This window comes from Channa argus, chromosome 2, assembly GCF_033026475.1.
Source record: "Channa argus isolate prfri chromosome 2, Channa argus male v1.0, whole genome shotgun sequence".
Taxonomy (NCBI): Eukaryota; Metazoa; Chordata; class Actinopteri; order Anabantiformes; family Channidae; genus Channa; species Channa argus.
Genome location: NC_090198.1, coordinates 3,842,830 through 3,862,473, shown reverse-complemented (window position 1 = coordinate 3,862,473; position 19,644 = coordinate 3,842,830). Strand labels below are relative to the sequence as shown.

Sequence of the window (19,644 nt, the reverse complement as noted above, 5' to 3'; positions counted from 1 at the left end):
CTCAAATTTATGCTTTCAATGTTCTATAATAGAATATAATGATTATTGAATGGTTAAAAAGGCTAATGTTAAGCCCTGAAATTTATTGAGTAGTGTTTCCAGCTTTGATAAGAGCATCATTCTCCATGAAACACTAATGTGAGTGCCGGACCATGAATAAATGGTCAATGAATAAATAAACAACTCTAGACCTAATCAGCCAGTAGGTCTGGACAAGCTGGACTACGCCCTGTGATCTCTTCCCCTTACTGTGAAAGTGAATGACACACACTGGTAACAGTGTTGGTTGCTACAAAGATAATATTGATATTTTGGTGCTGACCAATCAAGTACCTGTACCAATTTCTGACCCATTCAAATATCTTTAAAAAAATCTGAAAGGCTTGATACCACGTGAGGAAAATTAGATTTTTAAAATTATAATTAAGCCAACCAATCCTCTAAAAATGATTTTGAAGTAAAACTGAGCTGACACATTAGCCAATAATCAAAACTGTGTATTGCAATATATGGATTGTTTGTACCTGGAGCGTGAATCACCAGCAATAAGGTTACCAAACTCTCCCAGGATGTAGCCCCCCACTTTAACCAGGTTCTCATGGCAGGCGGGAGCTTGTAGTGCCTACAAGTGTTCACAAAACATTGGGACGGGGTTAGAAAAACATGGAAAGCACCATAAACTATCTACTGTAGGTATGATTTGGAATGGAAGGAGTGATAATCACCCAGCTAACATGTACAGTACACTTGAACCTCACATAGACAAGAGCCAAGAATACAACCACCACTGGCATCTAGAGAAAACAAAGAACTGGAAATCATCTTATTTATCATAACTCTCCATGCCCACCTCAAATACAGTCTTGGCAGCGTACCCTTGGACATCATCTCGGTTTATGACAATTTGGATGACACGATACCACACCTCTTCACTGACATAGTCACCGGCAATGCGGATAAGGTTGAGGATTGTATCCACGTACCAGGTGTAGTCTACAGCATATTTTTCCGCCAGGATAGCCACTTTGAGCACCTGAGGAAGAGAAACAGGGTGTGGGTGAGAGCCGTACACAGTGGAAATAATTTAATAATTTGTGTACAGGACTGTAACCATCACTCACTATTTCTTCTCTGATTGAGTAATCAGCAGTCTCCAAATATCTCAGCATCTCAGCTACAATCTGTTTGGCGTTGCTGCGGTCGCACATGGCATAGAGCAGATCTACAGCCCGCTGGCGAACACTGACATCTCTTTCCGTCTGTACAGAAAGCACACATAAACATTAGATATGAAATTACAGCTATCTACACTCTAGTATGTCTATCCAAACTACAAAATAAAAGAAATGCACTAACACAAAGAGCGGTATGTTCTTTTCATCTTAGCAGAGAAAAGATCATTCTGATATTGGAGTAAAGAAAAAAAAAAGTGTTTTGCGAGGAATAAGTTCCTACAGTTGACTGACACAGTTCCTACATCTGTACTTTCCATCACAGATCAGTGTATTATATTTTCTTGATTTTGTAGAACATATTCAGAATATACCAGTATGTCCTTGCAAGTATTACCTTACCTGTTGGTTTCAGTTGATTCAGTCTCACTCTGTTGTTTCTTTTTAAACAAATCATCCCCCTTAAATTCTTTATTTGATCCCTTAATGCATGTATCTGTATAACCTCTCTTTTTGGAAGTTGTTAAAATATGATACTCCAAATCTATTTCCCTTTGAGGAACAGAAAAAGCAAGCAGTTTTTATTAGAAAGCTCTTACAGTTTCTTGTTCTAGTATTACACGTTCTGTGGCTATTTTTTTTTAAGTTTATGAAAACCTTGAAAACCTGAACTCACGTGTTTTAGTATAATAAACCCAGTGTGTGGCAAAAAGTAATAATTAGGATATAATTACCCTTTAAACACTGAAAATAAAAAAACAAACTAGGAGAAAATTATCTTAGCGCACATGCAAAATATTATTAAAGGCATAAAACTTTTTTGAAGGACTCACCTTTAGAGCATTGATCACCGTTTCCATATGTGTCTTTACTGCCTCATGAGAAAACTCAGAGCTGGCCAGTGTGCACATGCTCTCCAAAGCCAAATAACGAAGGTTGGTTTCCCTGTGCTGCAGAAACTGACCCAGTTGGTTGCAGGCACGAACCAACAGGGTGGGCTCACTAAAAGAAGAGATATAAAAACAAAAAGCCTATCCAGTGACTCAGTGGTTAATTTGTTTCTTTTTGAGAAGAAACCTCTGTATCTCACTGATGTTCAAGGAATTCCACAGCATAATAATGAGTATGACAAACCTGTCGTGGTGGATAATGAGGGAAATAGCTTCAAACAGGACAGCATTCTTTGCATTAGAGTGCTGAACTTTCTTGGACTTTGGTGGCTCCTGGGCTTTATTAAGGATAGTCTCCAGGCACTCAGTCAGACGACCTCGCAGTGCTGCATCTTCTGCAAAAAAAACACACTTGGTTCTCAACATCTTCCAACTTACTTTCACATCAGCGGGTTTAGAAGTAGAATTTCTTTTTGATTGATTATAGTCTTATATGCAAAGTCTCTGTCACCTCAATACCAAAAATAAAGATATATTAAAACGACACTCACTGCCATGAAACTTATCCCCCTTCTGTAAGAAGGAGGGCGACTAAATGGTCAAAATATTCAAAAAGTATTGTTTTTATTTGTATCTTCAATCCATACAAATTTTACTTTTGCATTCTGGCACCATCTGGTCTAAAAAACTTAAAGACAGGTGCAAATATGTAAATGGAAACAACAGTTGTGTTCTATTTTTCCAGTTTCAATATGGTAAGAAACACTATGATCAGCTTTGTCAAACAATGCTCTGTGTACTTTGGCGAAAAGCATCTAAAGCCCTGAAAACAAAGGAGAATATATTGAGAGTGAGGTAAACAGTAGAGGTATAGTTACTATAATATCTGAAATATATGTTTTAGAAAATAAGAGTTAAAAGAGTGTTGTGTTTTATCCACTGCCAACCAATAAACCAAACTACCTGTAACTATCACTACATATCAACAGATTTAAATATATCACATCTGCTTACACACATACTTTATCCAAAGAAGCAAGCAGCTGGAAACTGTAGTTTCAGTAAGGAAATAGGATAAAACTGTTGTGTAAATCAAAGAATGGTTGTTGCTGCTGGTGTGTGTTTCCCTTTAAAGTGTAGATACTGTAGATGTGTGTTTTGTTTTGGACAGAACAGAACCCCCTGCCTCCAAGTTTAACACTAAATTAATTTAAGCACATTTTAAATTTCTTCTCTGTGCATATGTATGCTAAAGATATTTTTCTCATCTCACTGCCAGAAAGAAAAAATAAAACAATTTCCCCAATATGTTGAATCTACCTTTAACTATAAGCATTGGAAAAAATGTTTTGATAGTTATTGTGAGAATTCATTAACATGATCTGTGTCTTCACATAGATGAATATCATTAATTTAATTAAATATTAATAATAACATATAATTAACTGTAAATTGAGCAAATTTGTTATTTCAAAAGTGCGTATTAAACTGGTAGCCATTCACATTAATCAGTACCAAAGAAGTAGCTCTCAGTTTCAAAAAGGTTGGTGATGCCTGCCTTACATTGATACCAGCAAGCTATAAATTTACAAAACCTAACTGGGCATTCACACATTTGGCTCTGCTGTATATAGTTGTAGCTGGTTTCTGGTAAAGCTGCAGTTCTAATACAATAGTAAAAATACATCAAATGACATGGATAGAAAATACTATTTATACTAAAATAAGAGTCTCACTCTCAGGAAAGGCAATTCGATAAAAATGCATTTTAAGACGAGTTTTAAAGAAATGACTGAGTCAGACAGCCTGATTTCCTCAGGCAGGTCATTCCAGAGTTTTGGAGCCATGATGGAAAACCAAGCAAAACTAATCTTAAAATCTTAAACTGTATCCTGAACAGCCTATGTAGAGATGCAAGACAAAGAGTAATGTGGTTAAACTTCACAGTTCTAGTCAGGAGCCTAGCTGCTGAGTTCTAAACAATTTGTAGGCATTTCAAGTCATTTGGATAAAGTCAGGAAAACAGGTTATTGCAATAATCAGGAGTTATGCAAAAGAGAAAGAAGAGTTAAGGAGATAAAAACATGAATAATAAGTGTCAGCATCATTAAAATTTAACGTAGGTCTGATTTTTGCAATGTTCCTAAGATGATAAAACTAGTTCAGTGATGTGAAGCTCAGACCTCAAGTTGCAGTCAAATAAAACACTGAGATTTCTAAACTAGCTTAACAAATTTTAATAAAAAGGCCTTAATGATGGCAGTATTTTATTGGAAATATTTTGAGGTCCAATTAGAGAAAAGGTCCAGTGAGAAAAGAATTGGACCAAGTATTGATCCTTGGGGAAAACCACACTAAGAGGGGGAAAGGGATGACAATGGAAACACAAGATTTCCTATTTGACAAATACGAAGCAAACCAGTTTACGGCTGTGTCTGATATACCCACCCAGTGCCTCAGTCTCTCCTACAGAGTATTATGATCAACTCTGTCAAATGCAGCAGTCCAACAGCACTAGAACAGAGCGTAAGCCACAGTCAGCATTAAATAAAAGGTCATTTGTGATACATAGAAGAGCTGTCTCTCTGCTGTGGTTTTTGAAAAAACCTGATTAGAACTTTTCTAAAAAGTTATTTGTTTCCAAAATTGTCAGAAACTGCTGCATGACCAATTTTTCTACAATTTTAGAGACAAATGGCAATTTGGAAATAGGGTGGTAGCTGTCCAGGAGAGAAGGATCAAGACCAGGTTTCTTTAAAATGGGCTGTACGCAAACAACTTTGAAGTAATCAGGAACACAACCAGTACTCAGTGATTTGTTAAATAAGCAAGTGTGGTGCTATGACGTCTAACACTTCCAGTAAAACTAGTTGATGCTTTCATATGCAATATGGTATCAAGTAGCATAAATAGTGTAATGGAAGAAAAATTATTCAGGGAGTTCTGATAAGGACAGTCCACACCCAGAAATGAAGGATTTTGAGTGAACCCACCCCTAATTATCTCCACTTTGGAAACAAAGTGTGACAAAAACTTGCCATTAGCCATACAATTGGCAGAGGGATGAGGAGGGAGAGGGTTAACTAGTCTATCGAAAGTATGAAATAGAAATCTGGGATTTTGATAATTGTAATAGATGAGTTGTGAGAAATAAGAGGCTCTGCAACCTTTCACCATCCTATAGAAAAGTAATATGTTTTCTTTCATTACCATAAGACCAGATTTCTTCCATTTACGCTCAGCCCTTCTACATACTTGATTAAAATTTCATATGTTCTCATTCATCAGTGGTTGTTTCCTGGTCAATAGATCAGGTCTGTTTTTTAAAGGAGCTATAAGGTCTAAGGTTGATATGCAAAAGGGAGAGAATCAGCCATTTCATTAGTGCAGAACAAAACTTAATGGCACAATGCACATTAAACACACGTGAACACGTGATGCGGACTGTCCCTCTGTAATTCAAAGCTTAAAACAATAGGCTTATGGTCGACTATAGACAAATTCAATCCAAATTTCAGTTCTGATAGAGAATCAAAACCCAGAGACCCAGATTTAAAACAAAATCAAGAGTTTGACCACCAGAATTAGTTTTTCCAGCTACATATTGCTGAAAATTAAAAGACTTCATTACATTTAAAAATTCTATTATAAAAATTGTCAATGTGAATATTGAAGTCACCACAAAGAACAACCCTATCCTACTTTAAAATGAGATCCGATAAAAAAAATCGGAAATTTCCAAAAAGAAGGAACTAGCAGTTCCAGGTGGGTGATAAAAGAGAGCAAATAAAAATGGGGAGGGGCCACTAAGTTTAAACAGGAGCACTTTAAAGGAAGAGAAGTCACTATATGACTAGAAGACTGTTTACATTTAAGGAATTTCCTGTAAGTAGCAACAAGTCCAATACCAGGTCCACTGGCCCTGGGTAACTAAGCAGTCCTGATCTGGTGGGTATAGGTCAGCGAGCTGACTGTGCTCACCCGGTTGTAGCCAGGCCTCCACGATAAACAAAAAATCTAGGTCCATCGAGGTGATGAAATCATTTAGAATGAAACTCTTGGAGAGAGATCTCACATTAATCAAAGGCATGTTAATGTAGGTGCTGATCCTGGAGCTTTGGTCACAATCTTTGTAAGGTTATTATAGCACTTTTGTGAATTCTTCCTTATATGTTTCACAATTCTATTAGTGATTCTAACAGGGATACTTGAGCTATGTAAACTTGTGTCAAGATTATGTGAAACAGAACTAGTGGGGCCAGGAAGGTGAGAGGTGAAGGAGAAGAAGAAATTCCCTGGTGAGCAGCCTAATACTGGAGGTGACCAACAGGAGGAGCTGCTAACACGGGGAGCCAGATTCATAACAGGTTTGCTTCCCAGTGGTAATCTGGAATGAGCATGAGTGGTAGCAGTTCAAAGTGGTCTGAGATCGGTAAAAGGTAGGGGGACAAGTTTTGTAAGATGGACATGTAGTTGAGAAGGATGCTGAATATTGGCAGCAAGTGTTCGGCTGCCCAGAGTGCTGGGGTGAACCCCATCATTCCTGAAAAAGGGGGATTTGCCCCAGAAGAGATTAAAATTCTCGATAAAACCAAAATCATGAGACCTGCAAACAGATTGGAGCCAAGTATGGAGGCTGAGGATTCTGCTGAAATGCCCGAAATAAAAACAGACTTGCCACAGGTACTGAAAAAGGTGACCATTAAAATCCCTTTTTGTCAGCTCAGATTGTTGATGGGATGTGTCACATGATCCCAAATGGACAATCACCTAAATGATGGAGGATGGGAGATAGTGTTCAAGGAGATTATCAAGAATGACCAGGACTGTGGCTCCGTGGAAACTGTGATTGGCTGCAATAAAATAATCAAATGTTCCTGACAATGGAGTCTCCCACTATTAATGTGGCTCGAGAGAGAAGAGGCTGAGGAGAGTGGCCACAGAGGCCGTGCCTACCTCCCAAAGTGTCACAGGCCGCCCCGGGGGGAATGCCGATCCCGGGCCAAGATGACCAGAACCGTCGGGGCAATTTCCCCAGGCCTAGGAATCCCAGCTGACTCAGAGCTAGAGACACCTCCAGAGCGCCTAAGCACAGTCTCCCTGAGGATCTTATGATGTGCAGACGATGCCCACGATGATCTCAGCAATGTTTTTGTTTACTATCTGGAGTAGCAGGTTGTTGTCAAAAGTGGCAGCAGCCATTGTTCATTTAGAAGCTCATGTTCTTGTAATGCCACAAAAGTCAGAATACAGAAATATATACATAAACACCCTCAGGTCCTTAAAAAAAAAATGTGATCATGCTAAATGTCTTCTCATTGTAGGGCCTGTGGGGGCAGATGCTATGGACTATGCTGGTAATGCTGCATGTGCAACATCAACTGGAGGGATCAGAAAGGCCTTTGATTCCTGTTGTGTGAATCAAGTTGTGTGAATTAGTGGCGGTCGAATACCGGAAGGAAAGCCCAAAGACTTGCCCTAAGACTTGCCCTGGCTGGAAGACTTGAAGACAAAGCAGGGAATTGCTAAGATGCAGGTAAGGTCCAAAGACAGACAGGTAGAGGAAAACTAGAACATGTAGACTAGGAAAAACCAGAGACCAAAGGAGTTGCAACATTCCAACAGTGACTGTCTTCTTCTTTTTCTTCTTCAAGGGGTGTGTTGTGCTGAACAAGTTATTCAGTTTGTACTTCACTGATGGGGCAGCTGATTTCTGCTAATTACCAACAATGGTTTTTAGTCTTTCTTGGTTTATTCAGTCCTACTAATAGCCGGTAGCTCAGTTGGTAAGGCAGTTGACCATGGACTACAGGGTCAGAGGTTCAATCCCCGCTCCTGGCTACAAGTCGAAGTGTCCTTGGGCAAGACACTGAACCCCAAGTTGCTTCTGGTGGGTCAGGTGAGCACCTTGCATGGCAGCCACCGCTATCGAGTGTGAGTGTGTGTGTGTGTGAATGGGTGAATGGGAAGCAACATTGTAAGCGCTTTGGATAAAAGTGCTATATAATTGACTATTTACCATAAGTGACTATTTAATTTACAGAGCATGTTAAACACACATTGAAGATTTGACTTGTGGCTGAGGACTAAAGCAATTAAAATGTAGAAACTACTTAAAGCTAATTTTTAAATGACAGCAGTTTTCTCCATTAACCATGCCACAGAAAATTCGATCACTTGAATGGTGACAGGACTGTATGTTTCTACACTGGATCATAATTTGTCCACTAGAGACACCGGATAGCACTGTACCGTACCAGGTGGAGGGTAACACTGTAGCAGGCGCAGCAATTTGACAGACAACCATGGTGCAGCAACAAAGTAGTATGTGTAGTCCTGTAGGTCAATGGAGGCCGAGGTCACAATCTGGAAAACAAAAATGAAAAAACACATTAGTTGCTCTGAAAGTCGGAGTTTATCTTAAACTCGGTCCCATTAGAAGTGCGTGTGAAGTGACAGAAAGAGCCCCACCCTACTGAGTCTTGCCACAGCTAGTGAGATGGATGTTTTGAAGTCATCAGGATTCTTCTGGGCTAGAGTGGTAATAAGGCTGGTGGCTGCTGTTACCACTCCCTGAAAAGACATGATCATGTATTATATGGAAAATACAAGTGATTGTCAATATATCATCACCCTGAGGTTAGACACTGTAGGCCTATGGACAGTAGTGCAAGTACAGTAAAAAAAAAAAAAAATCAGACAGTCTAACAAACCTATATACTATTTATATGCTATATGTACTACAAACTTATAGTTGCAGAATGTACTATTGTAGCAGGATAAAAACATCAAAAAAATCAAAAACATTTATTCAAACAATAAAATATGCAATACATTTTAATATTAGGCATCAAACTGCAAATTTGATTATCCTTTCAATACTTGTGTATCTTTTCCGTTCTGCATTGACTTGTGGAATAGTGTGCATCTAAACACTCAAAAATCATTTGTAGTGTGTATAGTGACTGCTTTAGGTGTACTTCACAGTCTTACCAGGTGCTGATCATTAAGCAGATGGACTACTCGTGCTGTCCATTCACCCAGGGGCACCAGCTCCGGTGATGACCTGTAGAGTCGTAGGAGACAAAGTGCTGCACTCTGCTTCACGCTGTCCATGGTGTCCCTGCAAGAGACAAGCACAACTTCCTCATAATCAGAAACACATTACACAATTCAAATGGTCTCTTTCAATTCTGCACCTCAAGTTATTCTGAATAAATCTGCAGGTTGCCCCTTTTTCGTGTTTTAGGAAAAACATGCTTCATAATGTTTATTAATGTAATAACATGCTATCAAATGCTACTGACTCACTGGAAGGCCTAACAGCACAGCAGAGATATTCCCTGTCAATGTTTTTTTGAGCAAGGCTTACACAACAAGAGAGGGTCACACTGAGGGGCGGGAGCTCACAGTTGTCAGTTAGCATATAAACACACACTTTTGGTATTCTTTTTTCACCAATGCTTCAATTAACAACTGCATTAGCTAAGGAAGTATATTTTAGTCCTGGTCACTTTGGCTATGCCAATGGTAACTAGTTGCATCAGTTAGACAGTTTGTACAAAACCATGATTATCTATATAGGTTAAAAGGTTACAAGAACATATTTGTATTCTTACACTCAAAAATCTATTAATTTGCCCCCGTTCTGCATCTAATCAAACCAAGTAACATAATTCGTTTTAAACATTATACGTTACAAACATAGACAAAAACATTATATTGAAATTATTGAATTGTTTCTCTTTTGCAAATCGGACACATGCATCATGGGTTTTTGCATGTATCCTAAATGAGCTTTTTTTTTTTTGTTAGGTTTAATAGTGTAAAGTTGTTGTTGTTACTCTCATAGCAATGGTTGGATTCAACTGTTCAAAGGAGTGATAGGCGTCTTGGTGGACTCCACCACTACCACTACTCTCCATCTTGCACAATCACTAGATTTTGAGGAAGGCCTACTGTAGGCAAATATATGCATGCTCAACAATTCTCTTGTTTTTTGATTTGTTAATAATGGGTTTAACTGGACTCTAAGGAAGAAATTCAGTGAAGAAATGTTCTTGTATTCATCACCTGACGTCTGTTTTGAGTCATATTTACTTATCATGCTGTAGATTTTGGCTATTATACTACTTCTTTAGTAACTCGACCTTGCAGACATACACATTTACTACCTTCTGGTGATTAACAAATTGTGTGACTTTTGACAACATTTGGCTTCACCAATGATGATTTAGGTGAGTTATTTTAAAAGGGTGAATACCTATTTAATCACTTATCTTTGGTTTTCTACTTTTTATTAATTTAGATTTGACTTTGAGATCTGTTTTCAAAGTATTATTATTCTCAAAAAAAACAAAAGCCAAATAATGTAATGTAGTAATGGCTTTTGCTAAAGAACAAAATTGATTAAGGCAATTTCTCATTTATCGGAAACCCTTTTAATTACTATCAGCAAGGAGTTGTTTGTGACATAGGGCTATGACACAACAAGCCAAATTTTAAAGTACAATTGGAGTCAAAAACCAAGTGTGTTGGCTCACGTCGGCTTTGTCTTGGTCAACAGGCGGCACTACAAAACATTGCAAAGGTGAGAGCCGACAAGTTTGAAATGCTCCACAATCTGCACTTGCGTGACAAGAGGAGCCAGTGGAAGACCTTTGTAATGTTTTTATCACTGCCTCTTCTTGCGCACAGATTTGTAAAGCTGAACACCTAATAAGAGTGGTCTCACTCACCAACAGACTAATTCCGATTTATCGTGTTGAATTGACCAAAAAGTGGCCAATGGGGGGGTCTAACAAGTGCAGATGATGCAGCATAATGATGGACACCCATTTCCGAAAGCCAGACATTAGCCAACCACTGACCATCGGCCTGTTGTTTCACGACCATTAGAGGCATTTAAAATTTCTATGTACAGACCCTGCCACCAAGATCCTGGGAATTTCAGAAGCAAATGCCTCAGCCATTTCTCTGCTCCCCACATTAGCAATGCAGTGTAGGGCCAGGTTCATGAAGGTCGGATTGCGGCTGGCTAGGTCATTCTTAATGGCGTTATTGATTAGACGGATCAAGTCACTGTTAGAGTTCACCAGCACCGAGATGAACAGGTAACCCTAAAAGGCACAAGATATGTGGTTATTTGCACATCCCTCAGTAATACTCTGATGAGAATTTCACACAAACATCTATGTGAAGCTTGCAACTTTAGACTTAGAAAAACAAAAATAAACTTACAATTTGTTTCTCTGTGTACTTATTGGAGCTGAGGAGGTTGACAGCCTCCATGTGTCCGAAGTCAATATCATGGCCCAGAAGAAAGATGAACAGCAGCTTGCAGACATACTTTTTTTTACTGTAGCCATCCAGAGCCTTGTCTCCTATCCACACATGTGCAAATGTATATAAACATCCACAACCACACAAAAAATGTCTGAATGTCTCAGTGAAATTAAAAATGCAGGGATTTCAATCATTTGAAATTGCCTTTTTAGTATGATGTTTAAAAATAGTCTGTGCATGGAACGAACAAAGTGATGTTGTTGATGAGATTCTGTCACATTTTTTTTGCCAAACTCTAATGTGGCTTCATGTGAGGTTTACCAGTGGTTTATCGGCATTTACCCTTATCAAGTACTGTCTTTAGCACAGAAAATGTGCCTACTTTCGGTTGTAAAGGTTTTTCCCCCCCAATCAGAGAAACACATTCTTTTGTTGTTGTTTCTGTGCTCTCCCATTGTTTTGGTGTTCCTGAGCTCACCACTACATTGTTTCTATTCAAGGCCACATGGCCTTCTTGGCCAGTTAGTAATGCGTTTTTGTTAATTCTCTGATTGCATTGTTTTGATTTTTTAACTCAATAATGATTGGGTTGTGTCACTGACAAAAACAACATTTTGGATTTCACATTCATGGGTATCCACAAAGATACCAAGTTCCATGAAAAAAATAACAATCATGGAAACTGAATTTGCTTTTGATTTTCAATTCAAATTAATATTTGAATTGAAATGGTTTGGCCTTTGTTGTAGGCCTATTATATAAAATATTCTATTATCTTTATTTTGTGAAAGTTCAGTTATTACGGAGAAAACTGAAGGTTCCTATTTTTAAGCGAAAGGGTACCAACCATTTCTGTCACATCTGTATATTAAGTCAGTCACTGGGACCTTCTATGTACGAAATATAGCAAGCTGTGATTGGTCAGGTATAATTGTGTAGTGGATTAACAATGAAAGGAAAACTTGCTACATTAAAGATAAAGGTTTTAATTTCAGTAAAAACTGAATCAGTCTTTGGATGAAATAGCATATCACAACTTATGTATCATATTTTTCAGTATCCCTGAATATCAATGATTTCAAATAAATTTTCACCTACCTTTAAATTTAGAACGGATATTGGCCAGTTCTTTGTTTATCCTCTTAATTTCTGCCTCTTTACTTTTACCTGCAAATAGATCAAGAGATTTCTCGTGTTAGTCTTTGAATAAACAATTTCCCTTCCTTGTTTGCTCTGCTTTGCTTCTTTTGGAAAAGCTCAAAGAAATAAAACTACACTTTCTGTGTTCATCTGAATGAAAGGATATGTCAACAGAAACTTATACCTCATATATGATGTTACAAAGGACACTGGAGATCCATTATAGACAGACAACGGATCTCCAACGGACACAAACTTGCTACCTTTATTAGGCATACATTTCTAGTGCTGAGTGGGATGCCCTACTTCCCCAGTGGAGCCTATGTTTTTCTGTATTAAGTTGCTCAATACACTGGTTAGCAAATCTGGCCAATGATGACAAAATAGATGTGCATGGTGCACATTTTTCAGCTGCCCACTTCTTCTTAGATTGACTTGTTATTCGTTAAAGTAAGCCAATGCCCACTGTAGCCTCACGCTTCCATTCTTAGCAATAAAAACTGGAACCCCCTTTGGTTCTGTGCTGCTAAAGCTAAGCAGGAATTTCTGGTACAACTTCACCTACTGCCAAGATGCACGGATGAGGGAAAGTGAACTGATCTGTCGAACATTCCTCACATCTTAATGTTGTTTTAAAGGTTAAATGTAGGGTTGTTAAACAATGCACTATTGCAACTGAACCTTTTGACTCTTCCACATGCTTCTGTGATGAGTTGCTGAAAATGAAACAGCATTGTATGTTTGCAATAACAAGCAGGTGTACATCAATACCTATAAAGCAGCAACTGCATGTAGGCTCTGTCTCACATTAAATTACTTTAGAGCCATAATGTATATTTCATTTGCACCAAAGAACTTAATTCACCAAAAAAAAAAATAATAATAATGTTATAACAATAATAATGTCACTTTTTAGAAGAAAAGACATAACTCATCTTATAATTGCAAAATATAATCACCAATAATCCATAGGCACTAAAGTAGAAGGTATTTTAGGAAAGGTCACTTTTTTCCAACGATAACAACAATGTTTTGGTGCTGAGAAATGTGTCCCTCCGTTCCCGTCTCTTTGTAGAGTTAAGTCTACCTGCAACAACCCTACTCTATCTTGATGTTACATCTGCATTAGTTGAGAATTATCGTTTCAGGTGACTATATATTGTAGACATTTCAGTGAAATTACATGGCTGCTGTCAAGTTCTCTTTCAGATGAAATGACTGACAACACTTGAAGTAGTATTATTATTTCATTTACATGTACATTCTATGATACGGCTGAAGTTAGAGTAAGTTACAAAGTGGAAGTATCGGACAATTTGTAACGCAGTTACGAAACAGTCCCACTCGTACAAAAACACAGTGAATATGTGATATTTATGTTTGTGAATGGGTTGTATGTATAACTCTAAAAATCATAACCAGGTCCTATAATAGTGTCCAGCCGGACGATTAAAATAAATGTTTAACTTAAGTAGTTGCCTAGTCAGTTAAGCCCACTTAATTTTATTTTATCTGCCATGACATTGAATTGTTTTTGAACACCGTTACCTGAAATACCCCTCTTGTCTCGTTGAGACCGTCAGTTGAGAGTAAATTATGAATGGTGACAATTCGCTACATTTCAGACTGCAGACTGTTTGGAAACTGTAAAGTAAGTGTACAAACTCAAAACTCTACAGACTAACATTAAAATAGTTCGGTGTTATCTCCAGTTAGCGGTGCGGTCCACGCCCTTTGACATGACGTTAGCAGCTGGAAGCTAGCAGCTAACTAACTAGCTAGGTGGGTTTCTAAACCCACGGCGTACGTTAAAGTTAATAAACATTTCCGTAACGTCAGGAAGGGCAGCAGATGGATTATTTGACGTGTCCTGACATTATACCTGCCAGGTCACTCATGCTGACTAACGTTACACCAGCTAACGTGTTACTTGCAATACAATAACTGTCTATGAATGTTATGAAAAAACTTACAGTTCCTGATGTCAGAGATGAACACAGCCAGGCCACGCATCCCATCTCCTTTAGAGACCGCAGGCATTTTGTTCGCTCGCCTGTGACTTTTTCTCTTCTATGTTGAAAGTAACGCAACTACACAGAGTAACTTTGTTTGAGAGTTGTTTAGCTAAGCAGCCAGGACGTTGCGCTCTATCGTACTGGATCCCCGATATGAGAGTGAGACAGGAACCAGACAAGCTCTGGCTGCGTTCAATACCGCGCTACTCCTACAAGCTAACAGGGCTGCGTTCCATACATTTCGCGTTACCAACTACACTAGGGCCTCATTTCCTTCAAGTGGACATACCAACTACATTCAGACGTTAAGTTGTTGGTATAAAATTAGCAGCTGTTGGATTTTTTAAAGTGAACATTTATTAAGTACAACACCCGACTATAGCTGTAGGTTTAGCAAATTAAACACTATTAAACCTATACATTAATATCAATGCAACAAAACACATTGTGAACAAAGGTCTTTCTTTTCATACTGAATAGTAATTACACATATCTGGCTAAATGACAACTGTTATTAGAAGTTCTGCTATCTATTAATTTATTTTCATTTTCCCACTTATTCATTGAAGTGGCAAGTGGATGATACTATCTGACCACATTAGACCTTCGTTTCTCTGTTTCCTCAGTCACGCATTTAAATATGAACTATATATCTTCTGCTATAGTTATTAACACTTTTAGTACTAACAGTCTGACAGCTGACTTAGAGTCTTGATTGCCTTGTACCTCACTTGTAAGTTGCTTTGGATAAAAGCGTCTGCTAAATAACGAAATGTAAATGTAAATGTAAACAGTCTAACTGCAATCAGAATAGAGGCTGATGGATTCCATGTAAAAAAACTCTAAAAAAAAATTTACTGAAAACACCACTGACAAGACAGTAATTCTAAAATTCCAACCTAAGAAAACATATTTAAACTACATATGAAGGAACCATTCCATTGTAAACACGGCTCCAATTGGGGACCAACCAGTCCCTCCACAACCCTAAAGAGGAAAAACAGTTGCAGATAATGGATGGATGGATAGAAATATACATATATATGTAGGCAGGATGTCTGATTGTGATTTCTGTCATCATGTCCTTGCTGTGTCAGTTGATTACTGAATATGAAAAACGTCTTTAAAGCAAATTTAGGTCAAATCACTGATCAATTCCACAGTTATGTCTTTCAGATACCTTTAATATAGACTATATTGTGTATGTTTCTTTAAGATTAAGTTCTACTTGCGAATGAACTGAAGTAGTGCATACTGGTCCAGAGATAGCGTTTACACCATAGATAGATAGATACAATAGTTAGATAAATAGAAAAATAGATAAGATATTTGCCTTCCACCACCTCCTCTAAAAGAATGAAAAAAGTGTTAAACCTGACTTCCTATAAAGTCAAGAACCTGGTAATATCTAACAGTTTTTAACAACCCAGTAGGCCTCTTCACTCTGCCTCCTCACCACTGCTGACATACCCCACCCAACCGCAGTCATGTGAAAGCTTCTGCAGATGACGAAAGTCATAGTTGTGTGAAATGTCTCAGGTGCACACACATCCACTTTGGCCTGTCTGTCAAGTGATTACTGATCCAACAGATTGTGATAAAATTATCTACCTGCATCTTTTGGAGCTGCTCTCTCAGCGGGACAGTATGGACTGGGTCGTTCAAGAAATCAAAAAACACATTTTTATAGTGCAGCCTTCTTTGTCCAGGTGAAAAAGAGTTCACCTAGAGGAATCAAAAGAGATATGGGCCACTTTTGGGCCACAGATTATAATTTGAATATGGCAACAAGATATGGTGTTAGTTTGTGATATATCGATTAGAGCCCTTGCTGTAGTCCAATAAAGTCATTTTCAGTTTTTATTACCTACATGTACATGTTACTTCACCTCATATTTTAAATGTATTATGATACAAGAAGTTTCAAACAGGCTTATCAGAAAATAGATGTATGTATGAATAATTATGGACTGTGAGATATGAATATGTACATCATGTATAGTAAAAACAATACTGAAAACTGAAGGCTGTTTATTGGATGTGATAAACTGAGAAACTAGACGCTGGATTCCAAAACCCTTCATTTGGGCTAAGCCACTAGGTAGGTGGGTGGATAAGGGTGGGATTCATTTCTGGTGGTCTGGAGCTTAAAGCTGACTACTACTCTATTTCCTGTTATCTGTATGCATCAAAGGAGAGAGGAAGGGAGGGTTGCACACAGACACACACTGAGAGAGCAGAGTGGACATAATATATTTATTTGACATAACAATGCTATCTGTCAGTAATAGAACCTCTCTATGAAACTATTTACAAGCCCAACATCAGTAGGTAGTTTAAGCTGCCATTTTAGTCTTTCCATTGAGCCATTGACAGATATGAAAGCACTTGTAATGTCTTCCTACATTTACACTAACTGCCCACCAGTTTCAGTTGAGATGAAAGGGAAGCTTTGACCCCTTCAGTTGCTCCTTTGTTTTACTGAAATGGGTCACAAATACGAACACACGTCTTTACTTTTTAAGTGTAATGAACAGATATATACAATATATTGATGCAGCAGCTGCTTGAAGATTAGATTTTATAGTAAAGGGTTGTGCTGGGTCTGGGATAAATCTAAGAATTATTGGAGGAAAAAGATTTGTAATAAATGTTTTCCCTCTTGTATTTTTTTTAAGGGTCAGGATGGATTATGTTGTACCCATTAGTAACTCACCCAGGTAGGTTTGCAATTAATACTGCCTCATTAATTGAAAATATATATACTTTTATTATCATTATTATTATTATTATTGTCCTTTCAGTTTATCCTGTAATTTCAGGGTCGCCACAGATGTTGATTTGGCACAGTTTTTACACCGGATGCCATTCCTGATGCAAACCAAGACCAATATTTAGGTTAATGACTGAAAACTATGGCCCTTAAGCAGGATTTAATGCAACAAAACTGGAATATATTTATGTGAATGATGTAGACAAGGCTATGATATACTCTCAAATATACTAGTTTTTATATGATAAAAACTGCTAAGTAATTTAAGATAAAAGAGTAAAAACTGGTATTACATTGGGAATGTACAAGAAATCTTGTAAAAAAGAAAAATATGTAAAATCCCTTTTTACAACTGAGGAAGGAGCCACTTGTAAATTATATAAATGATATTGCAGAAAAATGCTATGATTTATTTTTGTAAACATGGGCCCCTAACTTGGATTGGTGGACTTGGTGGATAATAAATTACACTGATAACACTGAAATTAAAGGGCTTCTTGAAATACATTTTCGGGAGTAATTATTGACTATAAATTGAAATATAATATAACTCACATCAAGTCAAAAGTGTCAAAATCACTAATGTTCTATAAAGTTAAGAGTTTGTTGGACCATGCTTACTGGTCATACCTTGTTTAGTTTACTGGTATTTCTATACATTACATTATGTCCCGAGGTTTGGAGAAATGCATATAAATCAAACACAAAATCAAATTGTTTTAACAAAAATGAGCCATAAGAATAGTTATTAGGGCAGATCTGACCCCATTAATAAATTGTTTAGTAAGTTAATGACTACTGCCCAATGCTGAGTACCTGGATCAAGTGTGTTTGGTCAATCATAAGTTGAAAGATACCAATTCACATTGTCTTTATCCCACTCAACCCTCATCTGCGGTGGTATTTTTCAGCTTCTGATTGACTGAATACAAGTGACCAGCAGTGGATAGTGTAAGGTTAGTCTTGTCATCACACTAAGTTTTTACTTCTGTGCTATCATCCAGTAATTTAACCAGGCTCTGTGTGTGAGAATATCTATCATCATCATCATAGAACATTTAAACCATCATCCCAGTGTCATCTGTTCATCTCAGGTTTCTGTCTGAAATGCCCCAGTTGCCTATGCATGACAAACTGAAACTCTCTAACAAACTTCTGAAGAGTATCATGAAGGGAGCCGTTTCAATAAAACATCAAATACAATACTTAAAAACATAACAATTGCAAAATCTCCACAACTGTCAAACCAGAAATAACCAAGCACACATTAACAGGCTACTATCAGAAATAGTTTTGTTAAATTAATTTTATCAGTATTTGAAGGATGTGCGTTGGACTTGTGCTAAGTCACCTTAATAAAAAGAAAGTAAATTCCCCTTCAGTCGGAATTGGTCAATTTCCCGGCTTATGTTATCAGGGATTTGAACAATTTTGCTTGCTATGTTGCAGTACTGATTGCAATACTGATTTTCAGTGAGCATAGGAGGGTTTTAGTGCAGCTTTTCAACTCTGAAGGCTGTAAAATCCACCATGCCCAATCGTGGCAGATGACCAATAAGATGTATGTAGTTGTTAGATGTATGTGTTTGGTTGAGAGTCAGAGTGCAAAGCCACTTGATTTAGATGTGTTTTTCAAACTTTTTGATCATTGGTACAACTGTCACTGTTGTACAATAAGCTATGTTCACAAACAGGATCAGACAAACCTTATGGCAGCACAGATCAAGAAAGAGCTTTGGAGTTTTTACATGATCCTTGACAGGTTCCTGACATCCCCTCTGACAGTTTGATTTGTTGTTTGTTTGGGTCTTAATTTATTTAAATGATTTAGGACATTGTATTATGTATTAATCTAATGCAATATGTATATTGTACATGCTTTTTCGAGTGATTGTAAATTCACAGTATTGATCAGTGGAGGGAAGGCGCTGTGCTATAATGTGTCATAATGTTATTATGCTCTTGGTCCAACCTTGCTTGGTGTTACCTCCACACAGTTAGTTCACACATTAGCCATTCTGTCCTCAGTGGATAAAAATGCTTCAGTTGCAAATGTTGCCTGTGGCTGTGAAGTGTGGCAGCTGTTATGTTGGCACACACTGTCACACATAGCTTTGGTTTCTTAATATGTACTGTTGGCCATGTGTTTTATCACTTCATGTGGTTATACTTTATTCAGTACTGGAGTACTGCAGGGTGTTTCCCTGCAGTACTCCAGTACTGCACTCATTTTTTAAAAAGAGGTTTTATCTCAAATGGAGGCCTTTGTGTATAAAGTTGGCATTTCAGGTAACCCCCATTCAATTTTATTTTTCAATTCATCAACCTACTTTACAACTTTACCGCTAAAGTTGTTGTTTTACCAGATA

At 37.7% G+C, this 19,644-nt stretch overlaps 1 protein-coding gene across 2 annotated transcripts in view; it reads right to left on the bottom strand.

The window, feature by feature from the left end:
- Positions 1-14,695, bottom strand: part of LOC137109575 (AP-2 complex subunit alpha-2) — a 30,335-nt gene extending 15,640 nt beyond the window's left edge. The window contains exons 1-12 of one of the 2 annotated variants that reach the window (XM_067494937.1): positions 14,461-14,695; positions 12,446-12,514; positions 11,303-11,445; positions 10,988-11,181; positions 9,056-9,185; positions 8,534-8,635; positions 8,320-8,428; positions 2,307-2,457; positions 2,006-2,174; positions 1,122-1,259; positions 851-1,033; positions 525-622 (exon numbers count right to left, since the gene is read on the bottom strand). In XM_067494937.1, coding sequence (XP_067351038.1) covers positions 525-622; positions 851-1,033; positions 1,122-1,259; positions 2,006-2,174; positions 2,307-2,457; positions 8,320-8,428; positions 8,534-8,635; positions 9,056-9,185; positions 10,988-11,181; positions 11,303-11,445; positions 12,446-12,514; positions 14,461-14,527 — 1,553 coding nt within the window. In that variant the 5' untranslated portion in view covers positions 14,528-14,695. The remainder of the gene's footprint in view (positions 1-524; positions 623-850; positions 1,034-1,121; positions 1,260-2,005; positions 2,175-2,306; positions 2,458-8,319; positions 8,429-8,533; positions 8,636-9,055; positions 9,186-10,987; positions 11,182-11,302; positions 11,446-12,445; positions 12,515-14,460) is intronic. The other variant, XM_067494938.1, reaches the window with a different exon arrangement.
- Between the last annotated feature and the right edge of the window lie 4,949 nt (positions 14,696-19,644).